Source organism: Opisthorchis viverrini, assembly GCF_000715545.1.
Source record: "Opisthorchis viverrini unplaced genomic scaffold opera_v5_127, whole genome shotgun sequence".
Classification (NCBI taxonomy): Eukaryota; Metazoa; Platyhelminthes; class Trematoda; order Opisthorchiida; family Opisthorchiidae; genus Opisthorchis; species Opisthorchis viverrini.
Genome location: NW_008751785.1, coordinates 455,935 through 483,464, shown reverse-complemented (window position 1 = coordinate 483,464; position 27,530 = coordinate 455,935). Strand labels below are relative to the sequence as shown.

The following is a 27,530-nucleotide window of genomic DNA, read 5'->3' as shown; positions in this document are numbered from 1 at the left end:
GTGAATAGGGAACGGACAGACAGGGAAAGCAAAAGTGATAATATGCCAAAAATGTATGCATACAATGCTAGGTTTCTGTTTAAACTGGACACATTAGCAGAACATGCTGCGGATGCTTAGTACGCCGCCCTGGTCAACCCCCACCATATTCGGGGAAGCATGTGACACGGAAAAAATTAAGTTTCAAATGCTCACCACAACCAGCGGTAGTCAGCAACAATATGGGTAACAAAACTGCATTCAAATGAGGTAAAAGTGATCAATAAGGAGTGATCAGTCAACAGTGGAAACCGTGGATAATCACAGAAAAATAGACAGATAAAAAACACCTTCCATGTTCCCCCGTTTCGGTATATGATATGATCGTTTTAACAAGACAAAAATAAAAATGAAGCATATTGTGACTCATAAAACCAGGTATACACAACGGCAAACTGAAATCCCAATTATTTTTCGCTAATGTTAAGGCTTGGATAATATTCCACAGTCAACCGAACGACAACGAAATTGAGTCCGCAAGGAGCAGTTTACATGAGAATCAGATATCTCTGGGTCCAAAGAAGAATTGGCGGAATGCAAACTGTTTGTGGATTTCTTTCGCTGCAGCACACCATGCATTCGGCGACCGAACAACGAACGTATATCAGTTTCGGCAAGTTCGGCTGAGTGGGAGAAAGAAGACTTTCGTGGCAACTTATCCACGGAATCCAGTGCCAGCGAATGAGAGGACGGCGAACGGGGGTGTCTGAAAACTTTTCGGTAATTATGCCCGTTGGCTTTTTTCTTTTTGCCGGGCGACTGGTCAGATGGAGAGGACGGTAGCAGACTGAGCAGAATGGCCAGTGTCTCCGGATCAGCAGACCTTGGGGGGTGCTTCGGTAGCTTTAAATTAAAAGAAAAATATAAGAAAGCAACGGAATTGGAGAAACAATGACCGGAATCAGCATCTGTCAGCCCACAATGATTACTTAGTCTGTTTCTCAGTGGCTGTGCGTGTTCGAGAAAATTAAGAGTCTACAGTAGAAAGACGCGTGTACAATACAAGCTTCGCGTCACATTTCATTACACTTTATGCTTGTCAGCTGGATAGTCAGTCGTAAGCGCAACAACCCATTAGGATGCTTTGGGACTGAATAAGGGAATTCTATGGATGGTCTAGAATTAAGCCATCTTATAAGATGTCCTGTATCATTGCTAGTTAATGGAGTTCGATTCTATGAACATCAGGGTGAGGTCAACACGCCGATCGGCGGTGAACGCATCAACTTTCTTCGGCAAACTGACGAAACACGGTATACGTCAGCACCAGCAGATACGCCTAGTCTCCTAGATCCCATCAAATTGGACGTATGCACCCCAAAAACCCTACTCTACAGGATACTGTTGTTGAAAGACTAATGAATCCTTTGTTTACAAAGAACGTTATCCAAGATATCAAAGTAATTCTTTTGACAGGACGATACTTGTGAGGACTAACCCAACCCAATGAGTCTCCAAAAGAACAAGGCCGATAATATGCTACCTAACAGATTCTACAAATCTTACTTGCGGTATCTGGATCTGAAGCTGTCACCTTGACGTGGTGGTCGGGCTTGAATGCTGCAATGATCCCGCAGGCTACACTGGATGGAACTTTGTTCCACAAGGTGCAACCATGCCAGGAAGCCCAATGGTGAACAGTCGGACCAAGAGCTGCGAGATCTCGTATCACAGGTAATCGTGCTACGAGGCGTTCTGGAGGTAAGGTCGTACCGACAACCTTACCCTGGGACGATATGTCTCACGTACTACCCAGAAGGTCCGTGGTTCGAATGGGACCTCTGCATCTCGACTACCCTGTCACGCCTTGGGCAACCTGGCAGTGTAAATATCAAATCGTTCAACTGCAGCACCCTTTCAGCGTCTAGCTGCCATACCACACGAAGGAAGCACGAGGGCTGGGTTGCTGCCAGGTTGCCCGAGCCTAGACAGGGGAAGTCGAGAGGCAGAGGTCGGGTTCGAACCACGGACTTTCCGGTCCGCAAATTCGCGCTCTAACCACTTGATCCATCTTGCCCCAAAATGATGCTACAGCTGAAATAAAGTCGTAACGTCCTTTGTGATAGGAGCCAAAGCAGTAAGCTGCGCCCCCAGGCGACCAGCATATCCATATTCATGGAAGCAGCGATGTTGCCTTCCCCGAAGAAGGAGGGATTAGAAAAGGTCACCTCTAAAAACCGCAAACTCCGATCATCCAGCGGTTGATCGTGACAGTCAGCGCACAACCACCAACCCACCGCTACGAACCACTAAACTAACAACGTACTGATATCAGCTCTATTGGTAAAGAAACGTCTGCAATCAAATCGCCCAGCTCAGCGAACAAACCAACGACCATTTAGGTTACCTAGCAACATTTTCCTGTATAAAAAACCGGAAAGTATCATTTGCCCACACACTTGTGTCCATCGACAGCCCTCCCAAACCTCTTCCACTACACGATGAGACGTTGCCCAGTCATTTGAATGGCAGTTATCTGACCGATGTGCCTCATGCTCCCCGCTGCTTAGTGACACTAAACAGAACAACACCTTGCTGAATCCATGAGATCCCTTCTATATAGGAGCTATTGCTCGCAGGACGCGTGGTCGTACCAGAGGAACTGAAAACGCCTGTTTTGCAAGTTTTATAAAGGAAATCTAGGAATCAATCGGATGAAATCATTGATCCGAAGCTATGTTTATTGGCCTCATACTGATAGCCAATCGAAACGCTCGTCGAATCTTGTCACCAATGTGCATTGGCTTCCCTAGAAAATGTGAACTCTGTTCTTGACCAGTACCACAAAATTTAAGGTCAAGGATACTGTAGACTACGCAGGTCCGATGAACGTGTTGTTCACGTGGGTTCGTCATGCAAATCAATTGACAGAAGCATATTCACAACCCACTCAGAGACTGAATGCGTTCCCTCTGAACATTATGATAGAACATCTGGACATGAACAGAGGAAGGACAATCGACACTCAGGTTGCGGAGCAGCTACCAGAAGCTCCTGTGTATCAACAATCATGAAGGATGACACGTAAAAGGATGCCAGTGACGAAAATTCAAGTTAACCCGAGACAGAAGACTTATATTACTCAACTTCAGAATGGAGGTATTAAGAGAACCAGCTCCGAACGTAACTGGACTACACAACTGCCAATGGAATAACCGTTTTCACTGAGACAGATATAACTGATTGTTCTTCACTTGTCCTTGATAGATGAGTCCTATTTATATTATCACTTTTTGGCCCGCCTAGGACTTTCCACGTGAGCTATATAAGTAGCCCGTTTTCGGCTGCACATGACACGCCTGTACGCATCCGTGTTCAATAGATTAGCTGATTCGCACGTTCATTGGCTTTCTGGTTTGGCTAAGCGCATCAGGCCATCAAGCAGCTGTCCAGGCTCGGGTTCATGGTATTAAGAAGGCATTAGGAAACTTGTGGTGCACAGCAGGCTCCATTGAGTGACATCTACTAAACCTCCCCAAATCACTTATGAACAAAAATGTGGCAACTGGGACCAATGTACGGCAAGTACGCAGTTATTTGCAGCTGGTGATGACGATAACATGTGGTGTCACATGAAGAGAAATGCGCCGTTATTTGAGTATCATTTCGACCAAAGTACAAGGCTTTGGGCGGCACATTTAGTTGAAGAATATAAGGAAAGGGGTATTCAGCTGAGACTCCGTAAAGGCTTTTCTATAGAGGAAAATGTTGGTAGCTCAACCCACCGCTACGCACTACTACGCTCCACAATAACGCACTGATGATGTCACCTCGATTGGTGATGAAACGTTTGCAATCAAATTGCCCAGCTCAGCGAACAAGCCAACGACCACCAACTCCGTAAAGGCTTTTGCCGTGTACTTAATTCAAAGTGAATACACTTCAATGCGATGTTTTTACCCGCGGCAAAAGCTTTAAAAGTCGTGGCTTCGCCTTCGGTGATTGTCCAGTTACTGATGAGGAAAATTTAGTCTAACATGGACACAGCAGCTCAAAATGATTTTTTTAAAAACTCGAGTTTATAAAGGCTTTTGAAAAGCTAGATGGACCAGCTGTTCACATTCCACAGGTTACGGCGGTTAGACCATGTACGTCATAGACTACAGGAACGTTTGCCCCACTGAGTCCTGTTTGCGCAGCCACATATCAGATATGGACGACCCAGGGACCGTCAGCCCATTACTTGGCAATGAAGTACGAGAGCCCTTACCCGTCAACTCAGTCACATTGGTAACTGCCCTCTCTCCGAATGGGGATCCCGGGACAAAACAAACCAGTGGTTAGTGACCCCGACAGATAGAGCAGAATCACGCAGCCAACCGCGATCCTACATGGAAGTTGTTGCCTTCACTGCGTAGTTTCATCACTCCATGCAACACCGGACGACCGAAACCATTTAATTGCAATTAACTGGTTGTGTTATCGCCCCCAATGCGTGGTTCTCATTCTCTAGATCTCCTTATCCCTGATGAACAAAGCTGAGCCGTCACAAATGTGACAAACCACGTCGACCAACGCTTGATGACATCAGTCTACAAGCCCTATTTGCCGCACGCTGCTAAAAACGCTCCTAATGGTTCCTCCTCGGTATCCAATCGTTCTATCCTCACTCCGCCTGACGATCACCTTTCCGTATTGTAGCTCAGCACAACTAATTAATACGATGTGTATCGATGTCCGTAAGAATGTTGAACATGAGGAATATGTGGAAATTAACAACGTTCCACTGCATCCTTTTTTAAGAGGTTCGACAAGTTGCCATGAATTTTTCAGCTGCCCCACTTTCGGTTCATCCACTCGTTAAGTTTCCATTGTATTAATATTACTACTATTGCATTGTCAAAATACGAATTTTTGAAACTTATAGTGTTGTTTGTCACATCGAGACAGGATTCATGCGTGAAATTTCAGTCTCATCTTATCAGGCTGGTTCAAACTGCTCGACAGAATAGAGAGCCTTTTCCTCACGCAGTGCATTCAATACATTTCGGAGACACGTTTCCTTCAAAGCCTGAGCTAAAAATCGATGCCGATCTGTACCTTGTACACAGTATCTACATCATTTCTATTCATATATATGGTAGAAAAGTACGACTCACATTCACATTTACAGGGTTTAAAGAGTTCTGATTGCAGATTCGAGTATTCTTGCAGGCGAGTGAGGAGACTCAATTATACAGAATGCAGGAGGCTCCTATCACGAGCAGTGAATTACTCCAAGTCACTCTAGGGTATCAATTTTCAGTCAAACTCACTGGGCACTCGATCTCAATTTGTTGATTAATTTTCTAAAAAGCATATCTGAACGGCAGCAATCAAGGTGATCCATTGGATAGGCTCCGAGACCCTCAGGTTGATGAACAATGGAATACAGTATCCACCTCAGAGATAAACTAGACACATCTGTTCAATTAAGCTGTTCGTTGAACGTATGCGCGCTCATCTGTCTGGTAGCTAACTCATCCTCACCGATTCTACAAGTCTATATCTGAGGAGAATAGACAGATGCTGTAAGCAGTCGAAATACTGACAGTAAAGTCTTAACAGGTGCATATTACAAAACGAAAGGTGGTGTATCTGACGAGCCAAGTAATCGCTTTAACATTCCTATTGAATAGTTCCTTGGAAATGGCTGCATATGACAGGAGGGACGGAAACGAACACGGTGTGCCGACCTGCAGGTCCTATAAATTTTGTAATGTCTTGACCTGCATTTAAAAAATTACCAGCTGCAAAGTGTGCCTAGGAAAAATGAGAGACTAAACAAAGGGTACTAAAACTGACCACACAAGCAAGCAGAATATCGGGATATTGGTCTCGACATAAACTAAATGCCCTAATGTCATCCGGTGTGATAACTCACATACGGTTAAGTTTGTGGAAACTGAGATTCCTGCTAGCTTGCCAACCAAAGCGCGGGAGAACAGCGCAAACATGACCGTATATATTGGTCCATTGGTTATCCAGTCAGAAAACCAGCTTCAAAAGTAGGATCCGCAGTTTGTCATATCCGGAAAGTAACTTTGTGTTCACAAGTATAATGCCGTATATAAGTTATCAGAATTACTCTTCGATGCCTTCCGTGTTCTTTTTTGTGTCCTGATCTAATAGATGTTATTCTCCAGTAAAAAGTAGTGGCACACTGAACCGTTTTGCACAGCCATCATAAACCCTAGCATCAAAGTGATTGAGCAAGGTGCATTAAATCGATAGACTCCAATGAGGCTGGGACAGGTAGATAGATACACAAATGAGGTCCAAACGATGGCCACGTGTGATTTTCATCGTTGATGCCACGGACTGGCCATATTCATATACTACTGAAATCTGGCTAGCGGTTAAGGGAGAAAATAGAGTAGCAAGCCTAATGTTGCTAGATCCTTTACTAAGCACGCAGAGATTCAAAGTTTTTCTTACGATTTCGTTAAAATAAACTAGCAAACGCGTAAAACCTTGGTAATATAATACAGTTACGGGTTAGTTCCACTACGACGAATGGTTTGAAAGCAGAGAATCTTCTATGAAGGATGTTAGGAGAGCTTGAAAATTTTAAGCGAATGATGCAGCATTTGAGATTACTCAAACGATGCGCCCAATCATGGCTGTTTTGCTGACGCAAAATTTTGCCGATGAAGGAGTGGCAGCTGGTGGTCGATCCTCATTGACCGGTTACTGATGACAACGTGATCTATTTGAGGTCGGATCTGGTTTGTTGGTAGGCACCACGTAGTCAAACGATTTTGACTGTTTCGGAAACCTGGAAATAGTCTACGATCAGCCCATCTGCAGTAGATGCTGCCTGGTATTCGTGAATCTTGTGTCCCATCTAACATCGTCAATGAATTTAGCTTCAGCAGTTCTGAGGCTACGTACCTGAGTGTTCGTGTCACCAACGTCCCCAACGATGTCTGAGCTTATTAGCTCGTTACAGAGCACTGAGAGTGTCGCAGAAATCGTACTTCGCAGATTCGGGGATACAGTCCGTTGGGGCGTAAGCCAACACAATGAACAGAAATCAATGGAACTTTTTCAAGATGACCTCATGGACATTGTCCCACAAACAGCGCATGGGCGGCTATCAAGTAGAAACGCCTCTGCTATATAGCTCAACACGACACCCATCCCGATATACACAGCTCCAGCGGCCTTTGCGTCACCAGAGGTGCACAGCCAGAAGCGAGTAACAAACCTTTCAGTCAGTAATTGGCTCAACGTGTCAAAGAGGAACACAAACCATCACATCACTGTGATGTCCAGTCACCCCATAACAGTCAGCATCTTCGTTTTTATACCAAATATACGCAACGAACTAAATGACATTGTCGAACTTAAAGTTCTCTTTAACGATGGTTCATTCTCGCACTTTTGCGCAAAAAAACTTTTACTGTTGAGGCACAAGAACAACGGCAGTGACATTCAAAAAGCCAGTTTACCGGATCATTGTTACAGCTTGTAGGAATTTGCCTGATATATGATGTAGTTGGTTTATAGTATGTGTCCTGGTTACGTGACGGCTCACCGAGACAAAAAAAAATGGGAAAAGTGATGTGAATACCAATCCTATCCGAGATATAATCAGGTGGTCGGATTATTGGGGACAACCAACACTCACTTTATGATAGGGGATTGTAGCGAGAGCAGTGTCGTTGGGTTCCAGTACAACCCGGTTGACCAAGCTCGATTGTAGACATCCAAGGTCGGAAGAGGCGGAGGAGTCCAGGGAACAGGCGTCACCGGCACCGCTTGGTTTGCTTGCTCCAGATTCATCATTAGTACCAGCTGAAACAGTTCGTGCATACAGTGTCCCATGTGCGCGCTGTTCGGAATATGGATCGCAGTGTACCGCATTTGCAGCCGAATGGAGCATATTGAGCAGAACAGATCCTTGCCGACCGACTCTTCCAACAGGATTGGTGGCTGAACGTAACGTCGAGGAGCGATGCGACAGGGATCCATAGTGTTTGGACAAACTGTCAGGACAAAGAGGTTTCCCACCGTGTTTTGGCACCATAGGTGATTTGAATAGGTTTATATCAGAATTCGGGTGAAGAAAACTGGTGTAGTCCCCTCGACATTCAACTGTGGGCCCCGTCTTCGGCCGCAATATATGCACTGAAATATAAAAATGAACTTGTCAGTGCATCATTCGGTCGTCGCACCCTTTCGGTGCCTAACTTCCACGCCACCCGAAGGTTGTACGAGGGCTGAGATACTGCCAGGTAACCCAAGCCTAGACAGGGGAAGTCGAGAGGTAGAGGTTGGGTTCGAACCACGGACCTTCCGGTCAGTAAATTCGCGCTCTAACCATTAGGGCCATCTCGCCCCACTTGTGAATGCACATAAAATGACGTTCCGTAAATACAAAATGGAAGCAGGTTCGAAGAGAGGTAGTCTACGGTTCAAAGCTACGCTCAAGGTCTTTGGAGTATCCACAATAAGCAGTGACAAGTTTACTCACGTATAAGGGCATGTTCCAATGGACGTTGAATCTTGACTGCCGCGATTGACGTAGTAACACAACTGCAGATGAGCACACCGCAAAAGCGTAATGGATAACGCAAGTGTAGTTGCCTCGCTAGAAAGTGGCTACTGTGATAAAGCTCATCTGGCTCCTCGCCCAGCTGACATGAAGAATGGAAGGGCAAAGTTTGCAGGTGGACTCCATACAGAGGCCGATTGTTGTGCCTAACAGATGTCAGCCCGGATCATTGAACCTCAATGGATTTGCCGCAGATGTAAACGCGGTAACGGCTAATGTAATTGTTAACTGTTGAGAACATACTGGTGAGGAGATCGCGTTCTAATCACCGCAATTCATCAGACTTACTCACACATTGAGCTGTGCTATACATCCCTTTAAATCGGCGTAGCCATGGTTTACATAGAAACTATCATTTCTAGGCTTTTCCAAAGTGTGCCCCATTTGCACCAGCAAGTCGAATACAGTCGACATGTTAGAACATGTATCCCATAGAGTTGATCTGAGATATCTGTTCGAACAAACGGGTGACCTGAAACTAGGCATCAGGTGTGAACAACGCACTATCAAGACCATCCGTAAGAGGGGAACGAGGTAAGGAATTGAATTTGAGCTAAATCGAAGACACTGTGTTCAACGCGGGTTATATGCATGAAGCGCAGATGTAGAACCTGATACGTGATTCATGCATGCTACGAAGCGGTGAAAAGGTGTCAGCGCCGCACAAGTGGGAAAGACTAACAGGATGCATAACGATAGGTGAATTAGGTAACCAGATCATGAAGTATAGACACTTATGATCGAAAACTACGATGAACAATCCCAGAAGAGAACGAATACATATCAGAAAGATTTTGTCGAAGATAACGATATCAAACCTATTGTGCTGTGACTTACATGCATCACGAATGCGAGCCAACCGACCAGCCGTCAGCAGTTCTGGAAAGAAATACCAAAACAGCAGAGCTTCTGAATTAATGGTATAGGACGTTGAAGAGTGGAGCAGATAGTGAAGTGAAGGCTTCCTAGGCGAGCATAAATACGGATCACGGACGAACAAAACCGATCTGCTGTTGAAAAAATAGAAGTGAGTGACTATTCTCAGCATGCCATAACTTAGCTAATCAGAACCTACAATTGAGGGGCAAGTTAAAAAAAAACTAAGCTGGATGTCGAGCTAAAGTTGTCTCTCAACTATTTCTGGATACTAGAGTTGATTAACTCAAATCGAGATTTTGAACTTGCGTGTAAAGACGGTTAAACCTTCCTGGAATATCCACTTATTTCGTTATTTAACAATGGATAATCGATAGATCAGAAAGTGTTCAATGGCTCTCGAGGCTATAAATCACAACGAATTTTCAGGTTCTCAGCGTTGAGTTAATCAAAGCTGACACGAACGGAGATGAATACCCCCTCCTGTGTGCGGCAGTAATACGCACTGAACGAGCTTCAAGAGAGGGTGTATGGCCATGACGTTGAAACACATTTCATTTATCATTATCCAACGAATAGATTACACCATTCGCAGAGGAAAAGCAACTCCAGGTGCATCGATTTTGAACCCCTAACTCAAACCACAACAAAATTAAGCCAGCCAACCATGCCAGTCCGTTGGGATGGACATAGCTACACACAAACAGCAATTCATAGTTATGCAAACACACACAAATCGAGGGACTGAATGAAAGGCGAAACTGAAAAGAAACGTATATTGATAAAAATAGGTGGAAAATCAATATAAGCGTCTGTGGTTGAAGAAGCAGGAACTGGGAGGGCTGGAAAAGGTACCGGACTGTTAGCAGGGCTGACGAGACAGTGATGGGAGAAAAATCAGACACTGAAGAGTGCATAAAACTTTGGTCTGAGAAACACGACAGATGAACAAGGTGAGAACAGACGTGTCGTTGCTACGTCAAGCGTCCCCTTTGGTTTGTTTTCAAGGATATGATCAATAAGACAAGTGTAAAATGGAAAGGATACACAAAAGAGCTACGTAAAAAGCATTTCTGTAAAGCAATCGGTTATTTTCACATCAGGTGTTGGCATGTGTATCAATACACGTGCTTAAGGCTTTTAGGAGAAATACAAATTTACTGATATTTGCTCGTTTTTCATGGTACGAAGTTTAAAAATATCAAAGCAAGTTAGTTTCATTTATAAGTCGACAACGGTTTATGAAGGGGAATATCTGCTCATCTGTTTGACCTAAAATGAAGGATTCCCAGATGAAAGTAAGCAAAAATTTTCTCAGATTAAAGGTTCGTTTTCTGATCACGTTTTAGACGAAACCACAGAAATTATATTGGAAAACTTTGCCAGCAGGCATCTCTCCATCGAAGTTTAGAGAACTCGCTGGTCACGTGAGATATATTTAACGAAACCTTTAATCCACCGAACTATCATGACGAGAATCCAAATCTACAGTCTTTCATACATTCACATCACCGCAGGGTTTGGTGTATCGACTAACGGTGCCAGTGTACCTCTGTCCACACAGTGGGTTTCAGTGGTAGGAAATCCCCTGTAGAAAAACAAATGTCAATTGACGCTTTTCTCAGTCAACCTTATTTTCACCGACTGGCGCGCTATTGAAGCCATCGAAAGAAACAGTGACAACTAAACTCGCAGTTCCAGAGCAGACGGTTGTACAAGGTTTTTGTAGACTGCGCGGTGATATTCGCCCACCCCCCCCCCCCGGATGAAAGTAGCGATAGCAAAAGCTGTTGGGCCATGCGGGGTAAGTAGGACCGTTTGCCATGGACATGACAAGGAACAGGACAGGCCCCCCACATGGCGTCTGTTCTAATAGTTGCTCAATTTCACAAGTATCTTTTCCAATGCACAGGAATGTCTGGTTGGGAGGATTTAATACTATTATCTCCATTATTTGAATCACACACTAATGATGGTTTGTTTACACCTTAGTCTTATATTTGGTTAAATTGGCACCAATCTGTACCGTTTTGATTGCAGCAATCATAGCCAGAAACTGCATAAGTTCCGACTGTAGTATGATAGATGAAGTCAGTGCATAAATCTGGGGTCGCGTTTGCCAAAAAATGGCATATCTCTGAATCTCAAGGTACGTGTGCGTCAGGCTACTGTACGGCCTGCGATCAGTCGAGCTGAGGCTTCTACAGGTCTTCGATAGCAGTTCTCTGAGAACCCAAACTAGTGTAGACTGATGCCGACGAATCAGCAAAGTAACAATCAGAAAATGAGTGTTCTGTTAGGAACAGGAACTTCAGTCGAAGAATGTGCTCATCAGCAAAAGCTATAATGGTTAGGTCACATATTGCGCACGCCAAACCACCGTTTTCCGGAAAGTGCTGTTTTCCGTGTCCAATTCAGACTGGCGCAAGCAGAGGAGTGACCAACCTTTGACCTGGCAGAGTACGAAAATTCTGAATACTGTCGGTGCGACTCACCGTGTCCAATTCTGGCGCAAGCAGAGGAGTGACCAACCTTTGACCTGGCAGAGTACGAAAATTCTGAATACTGTCGGTGCGACTCACCATCCAGGATGCATTGCTGTGCGCAGGGTTGGAGACACTACAAGATATAACTGTTAATCGATGTCAATGGCATTCTTCTTGTAAGTTTGTAGCCAGAGCGTCTGGAGGTGTATGCATCTCAAAATGATTGTGGTAGACTAAAACTGGGTACTTTCCTCATACACTTTGCATTCTTTTCTTCGAATAAACACTGATGTTGCATCGTTCATAATGATGATGACTTTAACATAAATCGTCAACCCTCAAAATTAGGTAAGACAGTAATGGTGGCAATGCAGCAACAAATCACTTTGTAGAATCACTCAGAAGGCAGGATGCTGATTTCTGTGTGAACGACGTTCGTACTGGAAAGATTTCCGCAAAAAAACACGGTTTACATTGAACTTTTATGGTCGATCCTTCTCATATGTGTTTCTGGGGGCTATGATATACGTTAATAGGTTTTTTTTTAATTTTACTAGGCTCTACTGTAGATTTTTGTACTGTATGTGAGCGTATTATACCAGGCTATACTGATTTTTTAAAGAATATACCGTGGTATGCTTTACTGTATTGTGCTGGTTGAGATCGAAGTCAGACTGGGGGTCAACAACGGTGAAAACCTAGGCACGGTTACAAGACGCAAACATGAAATTGTTGTATTCCGGTAATTTCGCCATGAACAAGGATCTTCTAAGTTACTCCACTCTTCTTAAAGGACAAACTCCGATGTCAGAATAACCACCCGGTAAGGCGGTACAGAAGTCTTCACTTCATGACAGAATGTTACTCGATGAATTTACCAAAACTTTCTGCAAGATGATTCCTTAATCGATTCTAAACGTCTTCCAGTTGACCGAGGTCGGTATGCAGACAATTTTCAGTTGGCGCTAATATCGGGATAAGTCACAACTAGCCAATATCTTCTCCACCGGATCACTACCGAAGTTGGATGCAAACACACTAACAAACTGGAGCGATGGTTAAACGGAAAATTGCCACTCTAACGATTTGCAACATATTCGAAGCTGTATTCTGTCCGACTTTCAAATGTCCTGTTTCCAGTTAATGGACAGGTGTAACGCAGATTCATCGAGAAAGCGCCGGTACCCAAGAACATCTGTGCCCTAGAGACTATGATGTGAGGTGTACTGAAAATACCGAGGAAAAAACTAACACACCGTAGCATGCAAATGCACATCTGTGTACTCCCCTCACTAACTGAGTTTCGAAGCATGTTTTTCATACAATAAAGTTTAATTACATACCTGTTGGTTGGTTTAAACTTAAGTCCATTTTTCATGTTTATTTCTTACATCGATTCGCCTATCTAGAACCAAGCCACTGGTATGTCCTTTCATCTTATTCAATAAGGTTATCTGCGATGGCGCCAGCTCACCTTTACGAGGCGATTTTCGATTCTCACGTACATGCTAGCGTAGGCCACATTCTTCAATAAGTCGAGTACCTGAGTGGACGAAGTGTGCACGCAGTAATGTGTGCATTTTGTGGACTGGTTTTTAGCCTATTTTGTGCTCTGTAGCCTTTATATGAGACTCAGGTGCCAGCGTCTAACCCGATAATGTGGCACGTTGTCTGCGACTGACCTACATAATCTCGTCCTCGTCCCTGATAAGGTTGATCGACAAAACGACACGAAATGGTAACTATGAGGAGACTCCCATTCGAAAACCTTGATGAGGATCGTGATACAACGTCCCTCAAGGGCGTCGGCGTCAAGCTTGAACTTGTTTGACTCCAGAGGGGAAGCATCGAGCAACACAAAAGGGTCATCGTTTGAGGGGTCTCAAGAACTATACACACTGACCAAGCATAAACACGGCTGCCTGTTAAGACGTGATTCAGAGTGCTCGCCTCGCACCTTAGATGAGAAGAGTTCAAGGCCCAGTAGGGCCGAGGATATGCGTTGCTGCGGGACTCTAGTGGGAGGGGAACTGGAGTCCGGTGCGCCTCCATTGCTTGGTATGGTCCACACAGAATAACCGCACAAAAGCAGGAGAGGAGCCCTTTAGGTCATATCAAACCGTCTACGATAAAAATTAGGTAAAATTCGAATACTCTAGCAACTTCGTGTGAATTTAAAACAGACAAGTCCGGTAAGTCGCGCGCATCTGTGAACGATAAACGACAGTTCAGATTGCTCATAACAGTCATAACCAACTGGCTCAAATAATGAACAAGCTGAAATCAGAAATTGTGCGATGCTCACTGCACGATGACCGAGCCACGCAACATCAGCTTCGCTAACTGATTGTGGATGTCAACGCTTAACGACTTTTACAAATAAACACACTGGGCAAGTAGTCTGCTCTAAATTGCACGTCACTCCCATAGGCTCCTAGCCCATCCACTGAAACGGTATCCAGATTATGTTCGGAATATGTCCATTAGTCATCTAGGACAACAGTGTTTCGGAGCGAACAATTCTCTTAGGATTATTCGTTTTCAGACATAATGCAATCAATAGCGACATTGAATAGTTCTGTAGAACATTTCCAGTGCAATCTGTGTGGCATGTTCGAACTTGTTCAACTGCTGTGAGTTGACTTTTCACTAACGTGTCCCCAGTCAACATCGTGAACTTGTTCTGAGATCACCTGGTTGAACTAAATCCAGAATTTCCGCCGCCAGTTACATGTCTCCAGCTCCAGTGCACCGTGAAGATGCATTCACTTACAACGGTAATTTGTACCGACAGACTGACGGGCTTACCACTCGGCTTCTAATAGCAGGTGTGGGGGGAGGAGATTAGCACAAACAACCCTCCAGTGTTCTGTTTACTGCCAGTATGTCGATACCATTTTTATCACTCAGCCGAGAACGATTGAGACAGATCACGTGGTCACTATTTTCAACGCCACCCACCTCAACACTAAATCTACCCATGACTTTGATTATTACAAACAGGAAACTGTTCCTTAGTCTTCCATTTGTAAGTGAAACACCTCACCAGATATCTACATATCGGTTACCTAACCTATTCCACAACGCGTTCAACATCATCAGCCTAAGAACCCCATTCATTCACCGAGAGACGGTCTTCCAACGCCCCAAAGACAAGTTGTCCCATAGGACAGCAAGTACGTGAAGCTACCAGTTCCCATACTCGTGTTCAGCTGGATGTACCGACAGAATGAGGACCAACTTGTGGTGGGAGCAAGACAGCATCTACCGGAGAAAAACAGTACAATCGCCATTCTTGATCACCGGATTATTTCAAATTATTGTATAAAAAACTAGAGTCGACCTCACGGATTTTATCTCAAGCACCCGAGAAAAAACTTATTGACATCAAAAAGTAATTAAGTATGACCGAGGCTGTGACCACTCACACTCACAATGCTGGTTTACCTAAGCTAAAGCAATTTGTTAGAAACCTCTAACCGTGATCAGGAGTCCACACGAGTTTCTCAGACTGACTTGAAGAACTTTTTTGTAGTTAACGGACCGACGATGTCCGCTGTTTGCTTTTGAGTGTACCATATTCGATATGATGCTACTGCATTGATTGCGAAAGTAAGCAATTTCCTTTTACGCGAATCGTTCCACCACGCGTTTAGAACACTGCGTAAGTCGTCATCGCATGTGCGTCGCACGCGTTTTGCCATTATACAGAGTCACAAATTGCACAGACCGATAGACTCTGAAGACCCAGGACCAAGCTTAGTGCTTTTGCCTTTGCTCAGCAGTTTCTTGATACATCTTGTATTGTGCTGTATGTCTGCAAGAGGAATCGACGACCATGTCCGCGCACACACACTACGAATGCCTGAATACTTTCAATTTACCCACCCCTAAACAGAAGCACACTCCATACATAGCCATGCACATCACCATCACCATCGACGCATGGTCGTCAATTCCTCCCACTCCTTATCGTTAGTGAACAAAGGACCGGGGATCCTGGAATCTCTGCACCTTAGCAGGTGCACTACAGACGCTCCACTGCATCGCGTCGTAAATACTTTTTCTACCAGTAAGCCACCTCTCCCGAGATTGCGTTATGTCTACAAAGATCAACGTTTCTCAGACGAACATTCAACTCAGAATAGGATATCACCGGTAGTCAACCGTATATATGAAACCTCATGGAGATGATATTTCCGACGCCTGGGAGTAGGATAAAGTTCGCTGTAGCAAGTAAGGCCAGTTGACTTACTTTCGAATTCCGACCGTTGCTCTTCTTTGAGATAGGATACTGGGAAACGACCGGAAAAATCCATGATGGCCGTATCGGCTTCTAAAAAATAGTACAGAATCAAAATAGACACGGAATCACAGTGCGGAGTTGAGGGGATTATGCCGGTGTGGTAAAGCACAGGATCATTTCAGTTTACGCGAGCATGACACCCGTGCTTACCTGGCAAATCGGCATCAACGGAGTACATTCTCAGTACTCTTGCTCTGCTGGATGAGAGCAGTATGTGGTTCACCTACATCTATTCTAAGTAGGTGTAATGAAAAAGACTGAAGACAGCTACCTCATCATCATCGCGGACAGCGTTGAATACTGATCACCACAACCAAGATAAATTACAATTATTACTTCCTGAGAAATTTTTGCCCGGAAGAGAATAACTTTTGGTTGATAACTTGTGCCTGTCACCAATGTTTTTTTCTTCCAGAATGGACTACAGTTACTCGGTCTCTGCGAGTGGTCTCCACAGAGGGAGACGACTGCATTCTTGGAATGGCTGTTGTAAAAAAAGGATGGTAGAGGGTGGCAGTCGGCTACACACTCTAAACAGCAACTGGTTGCAAGATGATACTTACTGACTGGTGACTTGCAACCACTTAGGTTACGTTGCTCCAGACTGACAAGGTACTCAATGTTTCAGGCTGATCGACGTCCATCTGCCAGTGCTGTCTGCTGTGTTACAAGTTGTCTGATACTAAGCGAATGCGTTCGATTTCGAATTCAACTCAATGGATGGTACAACGAAGCGACGTTCTTGTGTAGTCGACCGTAACATGTTTTAGAGTGCAACAGTAACAAGCTGGGGCAGCGGGTTGGCGCGTTTTAGCAACTCAAGCACAAACTCTAGGGACTGTAACTTAAAGGCCGACCATCTCTGTCATCCAAAGAAGGTTTTCAGCCAGGGTCGAAGCAAGGTGTCAATCAACAATTGAATCAAATCTTGGTAAACTGCGGTCAACCTCTATTTGAGATCCGGCGGTTGGGCAGCCCATGTGGATCGTTTGAGAGAACAGGGCAGGTTTGTTTCGTGTGAAAGTGAACATTTCCCCTAACAGCGAATCGACATTCAAGCCGAGGACCCAAAGATATTAATGAGGTAATATCGCGAAAGTGTGAAGATAGCCACGTGGAGTTGAACAGTGAATATTAACAATGACGGCTCTTTACGTGACAACCGGCGCTTTATTTCGTACCTAAATTTTAAATCAGATGTGCATCCCGAAACAAAATATAGATGTTCGATCCCTACCATGACAGAGATATTGTGCCTGATCCACAGCCGAACGGAAGCGTTGGGTCCGATTTAAAATCCAGATAGAATCCATCAACAATGTATATTTTTGGCTGTAATGGGACTTGAAGTTCGGGCTCCAACAGCGTACTCTGGACACACTGAAGGAGTGCTCACATTTGGGGCGATACGATTTGTTTGCTGGAATTCTCGTACTGTTACTGTCCAGAGAGTGTCTAGCGAGTGAGCCACCAGTCAGGATTAGATAGCGCGAATGTTTTGGTAACTTGTGATTAATTGTAGTTGTAGAGTGGTGGTAACACGCCCTCATCGAATGTCACCTTTCAGCAGATCGAAATCCCAATTGGCTGAAAACATAAGCCTCAATAAAAGCGATACTTAGGTCCAGTGTATCCTCACTTTGGTGTGGACCAAATATAAGAGGCGCATCAGGTCAGGAGATCTGCTCAAGTAATCCAGACCCACAACAAACTCTAAAAGATAACGCAGTATAACGCCCGCTCGTTTTCAAACAATAAATATGTGGTCGAGACCGAATACTTGGACCCTCTTTCCGTAGTGGCTAATTCTGTTCAGTCACGCCATATTCTTCGAATGCCCCCTATCTAGCTATCTGGCAGCAATGATAAATTTAACCTCACATCCACTACACTGTTTCATCTCCGAAATTATTGCTGTAGAAAAAGTTGAAGCTAAATGTGCCTAATTTTCAATGGACACCTTGCCGGGCCACCGCATCTTCTACAGAGTTCACTTTTTTTGGAGTGACGGCATTAAACATTTTCACGTAACTTGGGACTGGAGGGATTTTGTTGTACATAAAAAAGGCCGCATTGTCGGTTACTGAACTGCCTTGTGTCCATATTGTTGTCTATACCACATACCAGTAATGGTTGCCAATCGGAAATGATAACGCTCGAAACAAATAGCTGATATTTTAATTTAGGTGTACTGTGTCAGACAGATCATATAAAGGCCTAAATTTACTAACAAGTGAGGTGTGTCGCCGACCTCTATCGCGGAAGGATAAAACAATATAAGTCCCTCCGAAAATGTCTTATTTCAGTACGACGTAACAACCAGCCTTCGAACTGGAAGAAAGGCATTGGTTAACTAGGTTGGTCATTTATGATGTGTACACAACCGGGACATTGTTCTTCAACGTCTGGACTTAGGACGGATGGATGGTATTGCGGAACTAGCCACTTACTGAATTCTTCGACTAGCAAGCGGATCGCGACAGGCTGGGAAAATACGACAGCAACATGCAGAGGTGTCTGTCCCTGCAAAAAACAAGAATACATTTTAAGCTACTTGTGAGTAACACAAAAATCAAATAACCGTCATGGGATTAGGACAAAGTTGAGATAGCACATAATTTATTCCTACGTGTTGCTGAAGTAACATAGCTTCCAGAACTTTCCTAAAATTGCTATCCCTACTCTCATATGGATAGGAGGAAACTTCACCTACACACTCCACCACTGGCGAATAGTAGGGAAGTTTTTGATACTGTGGAGTTAAAACACTTGGCTTGGCAGCTAGTGGTATTCGAAAGCTCCAGAGTGGCTGGATAACAGTGACTAGCATAGTAAAATAAACGCAAAACCGCTTGGTCAGATTCGAAATTCTAAGCTACCAGCAAACAGTTGGCTGCTAGAATTATTGCACTCGCGTTTACTGAGCAAAGTCCGATTTTACAGACACAGACACGTTGGTTGTGTCGGCATTTTTGCATAAGAGCACTCGCGAGACGTGAATTGAGTAAGCCACCTGATCAATCACAAACGATCAGGTACAACAATTGGTGATTGCGAGGCGAGCATACAATAGAAGTCAACAGTCACTGGCATCGATGCTAGAGAGGTTAGCTGACAACTGTAAAGTCGGTTCCATTCGATTAGTAATATATGGGAGCGAACAGTTAGCTGACACGCAAATTGTGGTGCAATATCATCAGCTCATCTGTCGCTTATAAAAAATCGGCTGTACTCCTGTACAAGCTACTTAACCACTGCACTAAATCAGTACGATTCATCAGGAGATTCAGGTGAAAAGAACTAACTGCTCTTATAACAGATCGAAGGTTCTCCTGAGTGACCCAATGGAAACCATAGCAATGTAGTGAAAAATATCGCACCGTTATCCGAGGAACACCCCAACCGGAGGTACCACTAGTTGAAGAATAACGGCACGTATGCGAAAAGGATAATAGGATAGCTCAGCTCGCTGAGATTTCAAAGGTACTCTGTTTTAGTTTTCCAACTCTCTGGGGTCAGTGACAAGTTTTAGCCGGGCTGAACTGAATACAGCTACAAAGTACCTTTCGACGAAGTATCACTCTACTGCAAAATGCGACGTCAGAAAGCACAAAAATGATAGAACAAATAACCGTTCAGCTGTAACAACCTTTCCGGTCATGCCATCCGAAAGAGACACGAGTGCTGAGATACTGCAAGGCTGCCGAAGCCTAGACAGGGGCAGCTGAGAGGACGGACGGGAGTTCGAACCATGGACCCTAGACACTGAGCTACCTCGAGCCCATAGAAAACTCAACGAACGAACGAACACTCAAAGCACAATGTAAAACTCATGTGTGTGAGGATATCGGCGAATGACTCCACATGGATTGAAGTTGTTAAGAAACGCTGAAAACTTACGTTCTGCGAGAATGCATTGCAAGACGATCGTGAACGATTTCAGTTTGACACGATAAAAGAAATGAAATGGAACCAATTGAACAGATGTCTAAGCGGTGGAAAATGTCACACTAGTTCGACAAAGCTACGTGAAATGGATAAATACCAAAATGAAACACTTTAAACGATTGTCAGCTTAGCCTGAACACGAGTGCATTAAGGTTGTATTAAGGTTGCATTAAGGTTGCATTAAGGTTGTAACGTTATCCGCGAATAGTGATTCGAGGTGGAGTATGGTGCACAAGGGCAACAAGTGCATGTTTCATCCAGGGTTTCGTTTTGGCACACTTTTAGACTGGGCGATGATAGAGGGGGTCGAACTATATACATCTTAATCTGTCAAGATTGCACAAACAACTGGATTATAACACCTTATTTTGCGGAAAAAAAGTAAGTCTACACGTGTATATAGCTAGAGATCAAAACTGTGACGAAAGGTATGTTGGGCAAAACGAACAATAAACAGCAAACCTGATTCTACTTCGCATTTCAAAAATAAAAGGCAGAATCTCAAGTAGAAGATATGAACCGCTTGACGTGGAAATCATTCAAATTACGATACGAACGGTTGCAAATTATGATTTCGTCCAGGCTTTGCGCCATGCAATTACAGCCCAAACGAAAAATGAAGTTTGCAAAAAAGTTGGTGACCATTCAAACGACCTAAAGTGTAGGTTATTTTTAAACACCCTGCAGTCTATTTCAGTTGAGTACACACACATTTCTATCCTGATGTGAAAACTTTCAAAAAATTCGCATACTGTCTGGGTAACGCTACAACTACGTATTCTAACCGTAATCTTCGCCTCCAGCTACACCGGGGCTCAACGCCAGGGTTTTATGGTATTTATTAATATATGGAAAACTTGTTCTTATTCAATATGCCGGTCCAATACGAGCGTGCATGGTTGCATGGAGATTGACTTTGCTTCGCGAAAATTGGCAAGACACGTCTGAAACGGTTCGTACAATGAGAAGGACCTCTGAATAGACGAAAAGCTATGAGAGTGGATAAACGGATAGAGCGTTGACAGAGCTACTTATATATTCAAATCAATATGCTAATATCGACCGACTTCGTGGCCAGGCAGCAAACACACTCAGCCCCGGTAGCGGTGGGCTGTGTGCTAGAGTTTGGTCAGTAGGTGCTTGTACGCCCGGAGCATCGAATTCAGGTGAGGTCAACTAACAGCCTTTGAGTGGTCTCAAAACTATCGGAACCCCGTCGCGCTGTTTTTCATTCACAGAAGCGACAATCAAAGGGTTGAATGTAGTAAGACACTGTTTATCGTGATAAGCAGATGAAGTAGATTGCTGAAAACTCCTTTGAATCCGGCAACTGGCAAGCGTTATTTAATATTTTTGATGAAGAGAAAATGACACAGTCGAGCTGCCTCAGACGTTAACACGTTGTCAACAGGCCATAGACAGATGTACGACAAAGTACACTCAAACTGACTGATGAGAAAGGCACGAATACAAATGGACAGGCTCGGAATTTGGAGAGGCGGCACGCTGGTGATGGGGGTTTAATGAAAGTAAATATGAAGTTAACGAGACCATTGTGAAATGGAGCGTACCAGTGTTACTTGGTTGAAATCACAGCCGTTTGGAACGATTAGATCCCGAATCAGATTTACAAAACGGATTACTTGAGCTCACGGCAAAGTGACAGAGACAGGACCAACTTAGAATTTTATTGGTGGGAAAAAAACTGTTTTACATTGGCTCTGGAGGGCATGGTTGAGTAAACGATTATCAAAGGTGAATAAAGGCACAATAACCCTGGAATGTCACGGTAAGCACGGTACTTATAGAGAAACGTGTGCAGAGTCATGTGTATGCGAACCGCCTTTCAGCGCTATCACAACAAAGTAGAACTTCAACACAGATGAGGATTTCAAAACTCACCCGGCTGCGGGCATTCACATTTGCCTTATATTGATCCAGCAACAACCGCATGCACTGAGCACTTGAATACTTGCTGGCATAGTGAAGCGCCGTCTGAAACATTCACCATAACGAACAGGCGGGGGATAGTTGAATGAGAATTTCTACCTCAGCGCCTTCTTGGAAATGTGGTGCAGAAGAATATAGCTTAAACGAAATGGCTGAATTGCGTAAGGTAGTTGGAACATCTGAGCTCAGTGGTCTTTTTGGTAGACATGGGAACAGCTTTTAGAACAAAGAAGAAATGATTCCAAAAGCGGAAAATGGTTACTAGAAACAGAAGAAAAATCAATTATACACAGATTTACAACTTCAAAGTAGGCTGTACTTTAAGCCACAGGTCCCAGATTTAATACACCGTTAATTTAAAGGCCAGCATCGACATCAATCAAAGCCACCGTGATCAAGAGATACGATCCCCCATATAAGATATGATCACGAAGTATCGATACTGCCCCTTGGGTCTTGGTTTGAAAACAACAGACTAATCAGCTGATCAATGATAAACAGGCTAACCGTAACATAGTATTGTAGTACCAATGCATTCTAATTCACGAATCGCCAACGGTCATTTCGATTTCTGTGTGATGCTTCCCCACGTTTCTTCGCTGTTGTAAAAGTTCGTAAGCAAACCAATCAGTAGAGATTGCCATATGCAACTGACTGCATAGATATGCTCATGTGAAAGACGTGATCGTTCTCGTGATACCTTTGAAATTATAGTGCAGTGAAAACGTACGAGAAAAAAATACCAACACCTTCGGCCTTCTTCTAAGCAGATACCTAGCCACTTAGTATTGTTTCGCAATGTTTTGGTGAACAACCAGTGGGTCTACGGATGGGCAACGTTTTGTTTCTGAAACAAAAGCTTCCTCAAACCAAATGACTAGGTTACTGACTAAGTATCAGGGTAGATGAAGAACTAATCAGCAATCAGCACACTAGACTGGTGCTGAATGTCAGTTAAAATGTTTTATTGTTTATTGCAGGTGCCTAAATTTTATGGCCGAGGGGTGGGGGAGGGGTTTGAGATCATTTTGATCGGGTTTTTGAGTCCTTCATCTTCCAATTCAGGGACACTGTTAGGGATAGTCCTTGACGATGCGTTATCATATTCGAATATCCAACCATCCTGTCAACCCATAGCAAAGTGGAAATTTCACGTGTTCCGGCGCCCATGTGCAAGACTCAGAGCCTTACTAATCTTTCAGTAGTGTCAATTCGCTCGTTTTCCATGTTGAGAAGACTCCGATTCAAGTACAGTCACATTAAGTTTGGGAGAGCCACCAGAAGTGCGCCAGAACATGTTCGAAAAACCTTACAGAGGCGACAACTCTGATGTACTGGAAAAATAAAGAACTCTGAAACACGTGGTTTCGTAATCAACACCGCTCATATCGGACTGTCTTCTGAAACCTGAAGTGAGGGACAAAACTAGGAAGTAGTACAGATGTGACAGCTGTATGAAGGGAACCAGGTCTGACCGAGAATGGTCGTTAGCCATCTCTTCAGTTGAGAAATTCAGCAAATGGACAGGGCTGAAAAACTGACGGGACTAAGTCCTAAATTTAGACGCCGGAATGATGAATATTATCTCACTGAGCTACCAGTAGACAGAATGGTTAGACATTTGAACAACATGACGCAAAGGTTTTCTACTCTCGCATCATCAAGGACTATTCCTATTTTGTCCTCTGGGAGTGTCGAAGAAGCCTCATTCGCTATTCAGTCAAGACGTAGGACAATGATTGCACAGTGACCCCGGAACGGAGTTTGGGGCGGCTCTCAAACAGCGGTGAGGAAAATATCATCTATGAACTCATGGAATAGACCCAGAAGTCGTCGCACAAATTTTCCCCTTTGGTGTAGTTAGACCAATCGACAAGTAAAATTCCTGTGAACTGTAACTTCTACTTCTGACGGGACTCATCACTTGCCGACCGAAAGTAGGCTTCCGTCCGCCAAAAATGGTATTATGTTGAAAAAACATAGACAGTGCAGCAATTCCATTCTGCAATGTATATGCTGTCCGTCTGCGGACATCAAGAAACTAATTAGAAACGGCACATTCTGCAAGGTGATGTCTTCTGAAAAGTAGTTTACGACTAAGATACGCTTTATGATGGTGAACTCCACTTTATGTAACTGATGGAACAAGAAAGGCAGTCGGTGATGCAGGTACAGGAACTCACCCACTGAGTGACGACATTCCATGAACCGATCGAGAGAAGGTAGAGGAAAATAAGGTGTTAGTGACTAGACTGACTCACAATGTCATTCAGAAGAATAGTCAAAAATATACTCAACTTACTCCGTCGACCGGATTCTGGAAAAAACCATAGTCACGGATAAAAATATATGTGTATCAAGAACATTCTAGTTTGATGAACAGCCAGGACATTTTAAGTATAACGTGAGTTTCAACAAATCCAAACCAGTTCAGTGGGATTACTGGGCGAACAACAGCTTTAGACTGTATTCTAAGAATAGGCAAGCCAAACTTCACGTTTGTTACGAAGAGACTGGACTCCAGTGCCAGGTTGGTTAATGGGTAAACGTCAGATTAATAGTCTCCTGGCCCCCGGCTTGAGAAATGAAATGCGTCGCGATTCGTTCTTTAAAAGTTTGGGTTGTTATATTATCCGTCCGCCACTGCATTGAGGTCAAGCTTTAGGTTCAAAAACTGGTCGATGACCTCAATTATCCTCTTGTATTTGGGCTTGGCCGACCTGGCGATACCAACAGCCGGTGTACACACAACTGCGCAATCACCGGTAGTCTTATGCCAAATGGGCCCCTTGCGTGGTGTCATCAGGCATGCAGAGAGCAGAGCGGATATGGGAGAACAGAATACTACTCAGGCATCATTTCTCAATGTACTTTCTTGGGGTCCTTCCTATCCCATTAAATGGTCACCGTTCCGTACATTCAGTTTATAGGCGTAACATTCTTGCACCAAATGGAGTAACTGATAACAGACCACTGGCAACACCTGTCGCTTCGTGTCAGTTTCTCCTCTTTATATCAAAGCCTCTGATGTGATAAACCTCAGGCAAATCGGCTAAAAAAACTGCTATAGTGCGTGGTGTCGGCTATTTTTTGATAGGTATTTATGCGTTTCGAAAATTTGTACGTACGATCCAAGTACTGCGATCGGACTTACAGCACTTTTGTTGTACAGATGCGACCGCCTATGAAATTCAGACGACTCTGTGGCTGGTGCAGCGGAGTATGCTGGTGCTGGTATAGCTTCCAGTTACCGAACCGAGGGTATGATATGGCAACGTTAAATGAAAACAACTATTATCAAGTTGAACGCTGTTGGCTCTTCACGCCCTCCATGATTCTACAAGCTGTTGGACTTGATACATAACCGGCCCAAGTGGCGGACTTGTTGTCACTTCATATCCGGCATGTCTAGCTTTAGAATGCTAATCATTGTGTACCGTGCTTGTGTTGTACGGGGTTGGTAATTGATCAGGTGGCTGTTGATCTGTACGGGGTTCACAAAGAATGCTGGGTGGCTGACTGAGTCTTGCTCAGAGTGTCTATTCCAATAGTCTTGGAAGGCGTACACACGTTGATCTTTACATGCGTTTTTTCGGAATGAGTTCCCATCCGTCATTTCTTTTCATTCTTCTCTAAGCCTAATGGTAGTTCAGTATCAAAGCCTGCTGCTGGTCTACTTCTGTTCCAAGTAAAGATGGTGCTTTTCAACTGCACTTAATAGATCCCCAGATATCTATATATACAAAATTTCGACAAAGGGAAGGAACCTCATAAGTTTACTGGTACCCAAACATACATTTCACCTCCTAAGCGATTCAGAAAACACGGTAGTATACTTAAGCCTAGACTTCGCTAGACAGATGTGTTGCGTTATTTGCTTGAACTCTCTTCTTCCACACGCCAGTTGCTCGTTGTTCATTGGCAGCCTCACATAAGCCCGATGCCAGACGCTCAGCAAATCGATGAAGTAACTCACAGTAACCCACTCCAACAATAAGAGTGGATCGGTCGAGCGGTAATACCATTATTGTGGGCAAAAGAGTGTTCGTATCAAATGTCGTGCTCTAACTACCATAAGTAAACTTTCATAGTCTGTCGATCTGGCAGACAGAGTGATTAGAAAAAGAGACGTGTGAAATGATTGAAGGTTTGTCGGAGAAGCACAGGTGACCCCAGCCTAGAACATCGGCTATGTAGAAGAGACAAACTAGATAAATCGTATCTAAGTTTAGGCAGCAGGCGGTTGAATATCTGTAAATGGCATAGGAATGATGTGCATATTTTTCCGTGGAATTCCGTTCACATTTGATTGATGGGCAGATATTGGATCCAAAAACCCAAGCTCTAAGGGAGCAAGGTAGCTGTAGGAGTGGAAAGGACTCCAACAGTTTCGGAAACACTAGCGGTAATCAATTTGACATGGGAAGACCAAGAAGGGTTATCAGAAAACTTCAACCCAGAACAATCACGGAAACGTTAGAGTCAGCGGAGAGTGGATGGCCCTAGGAAGACCGACAAAGTGTGAAAGTATGAATGGATTTAAAAAGGTTGAAAGTTGCGCGTCAGCTAAATCGCAACCAACAATTCGAGCGAAATTGGCCTTCAGTCTCCGCAGGGTCATACAGGATCCAAAGAGATTCAGAGGGTTAAGGCTGGTACGAAGGAGAGTAACATCATCGGCGAATTCACGTATTCTGAAAGTTTACATGCAATAGAAACCAGATCCGAAAAAAATCGGAGGATTGTAGAATTGCTGCATTAATGTTGCGAGTCGCAAAATAAACTCGCCTCAAATTAAGGTCGTTGCAAACAACTACTGATTCTCGAGTTCAACCCGCAACCAGAAATCATGAAGTCAGCTCATAGTGGATGTTAACATCCAAACATGTGTGAAATATTTGAAAAGCTAGAGTAACGAGCCTTGTAGTGAAACCTCAAAAAGCAACGTTAGCCAAAAGATAGCGATTCCGCGATAGTGCGAAGGATATCGGTGCAGAGAACGGAAATAATACGACATTAAAATGTCATGATACTGATGATAATTTGCTATCATTGCACAAGTAATCATTAGTCGCTTTGTTCTCACGGTTTTTAAGAAAATACCCGGCAGGCAAGCTGTGACGAGCCACGTAAGAGTGGCGGTACTTCTTCGAACGACGCACGCTACTGACCAGCGGACAGAAAATTCCAGGAAATAATAGCGATAAGTCATTCGCTACACCTGAGAACACGGAAGAAAGTGACATCTTACATTCCAGTTCACTAGCTTTGGATTGAGACCCAACAACCTGGACATGTCTGCCTGACGACATTCAGCGCTAGCGATCCACCACTGACGTGGCTCCGAACCCGTATACGTAGAGTAGGCCTGTACTTGCTGCTGTTT

The 27,530-nt window shown here is 44.0% G+C and overlaps 1 protein-coding gene across 1 annotated transcript; it reads right to left on the bottom strand.

Moving 5' to 3' along the window:
* Positions 1 to 27,530, bottom strand: T265_06302 (hypothetical protein; the record flags this gene model as incomplete). Its single annotated transcript, XM_009171529.1, has 6 exons — positions 1 to 882; positions 7,652 to 8,151; positions 9,416 to 9,487; positions 16,196 to 16,276; positions 18,697 to 18,796; positions 27,366 to 27,530. 6 exons carry the CDS (start codon positions 27,438 to 27,440, stop codon positions 463 to 465), a joined length of 1,248 nt encoding a protein of 415 aa, XP_009169793.1.